Here is a 3,639-nt window from a genome sequence, read left to right on the forward strand (position 1 = left end):
TGGATGAACGCAGTGCCCTTGTTTGGGTGTAGGGCCTGATCAGAGCCTGGAGGTACTGAGGTGCCGTTCCCCTCACAGCTCCGTAGGCAAGCACCATGGTCTTGTAGCGGATGCGAGCTTCAACTGGAAGCCAGTGGAGAGAGCGGAGGAGCGGGGTGACGTGAGAGAACTTGGGAAGGTTGAACACCAGACGGGCTGCGGCGTTCTGGATGAGTTGTAGGGGTTTAATGGCACAGGCAGGGAGCCCAGCCAACAGCGAGTTGCAGTAATCCAGACGGGAGATGACAAGTGCCTGGATTAGGACCTGCGCCGCTTCCTGTGTGAGGCAGGGTCGTACTCTGCGGATGTTGTAGAGCATGAACCTACAAGAACGGGCCACCGCCTTGATGTTAGTTGAGAACGACAGGGTGTTGTCCAGGATCACGCCAAGGTTCTTAGCGCTCTGGGAGGAGGACACAATGGAGTTGTCAACCGTGATGGCGAGATCATGGAACGGGCAGTCCTTCCCCGGGAGGAAGAGCAGCTCCGTCTTGTTTAATAATCTTGTTTCTCATGGTCTGAGAGTCCTTTTCACAATTAAAATTGGTCTGTCATGTGTATTTTACCGATTGCTCTGTTTGTCCGGCCACAGTGTTCTTGGGGACCTTCAATGCTGCAGACATTTTTTGGTACCCTTCCCCAGATCTGTGCCTCGACACAATCCTGACTCGGAGCTCTACAGACAATTACTTCAACCACATGGCTTAGTTTTTGCTCTAACCTGCACTGTCAACTGTGGGACCTTATATAGACAGGGGTGTGCCTTTCCAAATGATGTCCAATCAATTGAATTTACCACAGTTGGATTCAAATGAAGTTGTAGAAACATCTCCAGGATGATCAATGGAAACAGGATGCACCTGAGCTCAATTTCGAGTCGCATAGCAAAGGGTCTGAATACTTACGCAAATAATGTATTTCTGTTTTTTATTTGTAATAAATTTGCAAAAAATATCTACAAACCCGTTTTCACTTTGTCATTATGGGGTATTGTATGTAGATTGATGAGAGAAAAATATATTTAATCAATTTTAGAATAAGGCTGTAACCTAACAAAATGTGGAGAAAGGGAAGGGGTCTGAATACTTTCCTAATGCACTGTATATACAAATACACATATATTTAAATCCTTTACATAATGATGACAATACATACAGTATAAGTGCAGAAGGAGTGCTCACCTGACAGTGGAGAGGTGTGGCCATGCAGGAGCTGTATAAATGAAAGCATGTCTGGAATTTCATTCATAACATTGACATCTCCTCTGAGAACAAACCTACCATGCCTAGCTCAGTCACACAGTGCTTTCTCTTCTATTGGGTGGTCCTCCTCTTCAGCCTCTGTCAGGGGGAGGGCCGACCCCGCCTGGGGCAGGAGGAGAACCAGAGGGCCTTGGTCTTGGAGTCAGTGAAGACAGGGATCCTGAACTCCATGGGGATGGAAAGGGAGGCCAGGCCCAGGGAAATGGCTTCAGAAGAGGAGCTGATGAGGATGCATAGGCTCTACAGGGAAACACTGAGGCAGCTGAGAAGGAGCTCCAGTCAGGAGGGGGAAACCCAGCGTTCCCCAAGGAGGGCATCCACTGTGCTTCATCCAGCCACAGGTGGGTCCTTACTTAAAGACACATCGTTACTGTACTGGTTTCTACCACAATACAGGACCTGACTGTTGACATTCTAGCTTTAGATAGTGATCTGACTGCATGGAATTTTGCCTTTATGCAAAGTGTATTAATAACTTTCTATAAGGTGTGTACCTGTGTACCGAAACATTCTCCCACATTTGCGTCTTCGAGAAGAATTCAAATTCGCTTTTATGACAAAACTAACAAAAAGCATTCAAACACTTTTTAAATGAATCTTAATGTACCTGTGAGTGTTTTCTGAAACCATATGTTGTGAGAATGAGTGAGTCATGCTCTGAGGAACAACTTTGTCTTAAAGGGGTTCATTTTTGTGTGCACTCCAACAAAAGCCTACCATTAACATTTGGTCTGAGCAAAGGCTTGATAGTAACACAGTACCTCTTCTCCAAAGCTTTTAAATCGTTTGACATCGTTTTCTTTTTTTGACAAGGCACATCCGTTACAACTCTTAAAAGCACAACCTATTCAAGCCATGACAGTAATTCTAAGTACTTGAGCATTTGTGTAACAACCCTCTTTTCACCTCTTTCAGTGGAGCCTCTCAAAGTGCTTTGGAGTGATGAGGAACATCCATCAGATATGCTTTGGTACAGAGCTGTATTCCACAAGAACCCACACATCAGGAAGGAGCTCACTTTGGCCCGGGCTGAGCTGAAGCTCTACAGACAGCTGTTGGATGGCTCTAAAGCTGCCGAGCCCACAATTAGGGATGAGGTTCATGTGAAGATCTATGAGACGAAACCACTGAACTCATCTCTATTGATTCACACAGAGACCCTTGTTCAGACGGTCGCTGCAAGAACTGGTGATTTGACTTTGGACATCAGAACTGTGGTTGGTAAGTGGAGTGGGAGGTCGGACGGCCACTCTCTGGTTGTGGAAGTAGAACTGGCCTTAGAAGAGGGAACTGATCCCAAGAGGACCCCTCAGATGGTCCTGGAGGTAGACCTTGTAGAACCTAGATCAGCAGGCAGAAGAAGACGGACTCGCTCCAACAAAGACGACAACTGTGACGAAGACGGTAGCTGCTGCCGAAAATCCATCAATGTGTCCTTCAAGGAGATTGGCTGGTCAGACTGGGTCGTGGCCCCCACTGGTTACAACATGCATTTCTGCGACGGCTCCTGTCCACACAACTACAAGCCAGCCAGCATGCACGCGCAGGCGAAGTCTCGTCTTCACCACATCAACAAGGGAGCAACACCTCACCCCTGTTGTGTGCCGGCAGCCTACGAGCCTGTGGTCCTCATGCATTATGACAGTTGGGGAAAGTTGAAGCTCACACCCTTCAATGACTTGATTGTCAGCAAATGCCACTGTGCTTGAGTCCTTCAGGGCAACGCCCAGGCAAGGACAAACAAAAGAGTCAGAACAAACCTTTTCCTTTAGTGCTACATATTGAAATAGAATGGATAATGTTTTCAAAGGACGTAAGAAAAGAACATTTGTCATGCTCAATTAGTGACATTACTAATGTTCTTTTCAACAGCTAAGCAAACAAAAATACCCAACATTATCCATCACTTATGGATTTTGAGAGAAGTTACTGTGGAGCGATGACTGAAATGTACTATTTTATTGGAAGATAAACTTTGTTAGTCTCATGTGGCCCATAATATCCTATTCTTCCAAGACTATGTACAAAATTATATTATTTATTGTAATTTATTTAACAGGGTCTAAAACTTACTTGTATTGTTTTGTAGTGTAGTTTTCAACGTTACACTATTTAGATTGATCCTTACATCACTGTACTGTAAATATGTATTACATTTAATGTAATTCTATGTACAGTATTATTTCCAAACATTTTGGAAGTTTGTCCGGAAAAAAACTTGTTTTTAAAATGTCAGTTACTGTAGTGTGGATATTACACCTACTGTTTATGTTGGATTGTTGTGCCTGAATGCGTATGCACACAAACTTTACAACAAATATTTTTTACTCACAAATTA

The 3,639-nt window shown here is 44.5% G+C and overlaps 1 protein-coding gene across 1 annotated transcript; it reads left to right on the forward strand.

The window, feature by feature from the left end:
• The first annotated feature begins 1,320 nt into the window (after positions 1-1,320).
• Positions 1,321-3,430, forward strand: LOC115101589 (growth/differentiation factor 15-like). The gene is made up of 2 exons (XM_029621053.1): positions 1,321-1,642; positions 2,217-3,430. Exons 1-2 carry the CDS (start codon positions 1,321-1,323, stop codon positions 3,008-3,010), a joined length of 1,116 nt encoding a protein of 371 aa, XP_029476913.1. The 3' UTR covers positions 3,011-3,430.
• Positions 3,431-3,639: the final 209 nt, after the last annotated feature.

The sequence above is a fragment of the Oncorhynchus nerka genome, linkage group LG20, assembly GCF_034236695.1.
Source record: "Oncorhynchus nerka isolate Pitt River linkage group LG20, Oner_Uvic_2.0, whole genome shotgun sequence".
Lineage (NCBI taxonomy): Eukaryota > Metazoa > Chordata > Actinopteri > Salmoniformes > Salmonidae > Oncorhynchus > Oncorhynchus nerka.

Coding starts and splice junctions, on each gene's coding strand:
- LOC115101589 (XM_029621053.1), top strand. CDS start 1,321: ATGCCTAGCTCAGTCACACAGTGCTTTCTCTTCTATTGGGTGGTCCTC. Junction 1,643..2,216: donor TGTGCTTCATCCAGCCACAG/GTGGGTCCTTAC, acceptor CACCTCTTTCAG/TGGAGCCTCTCAAAGTGCTT.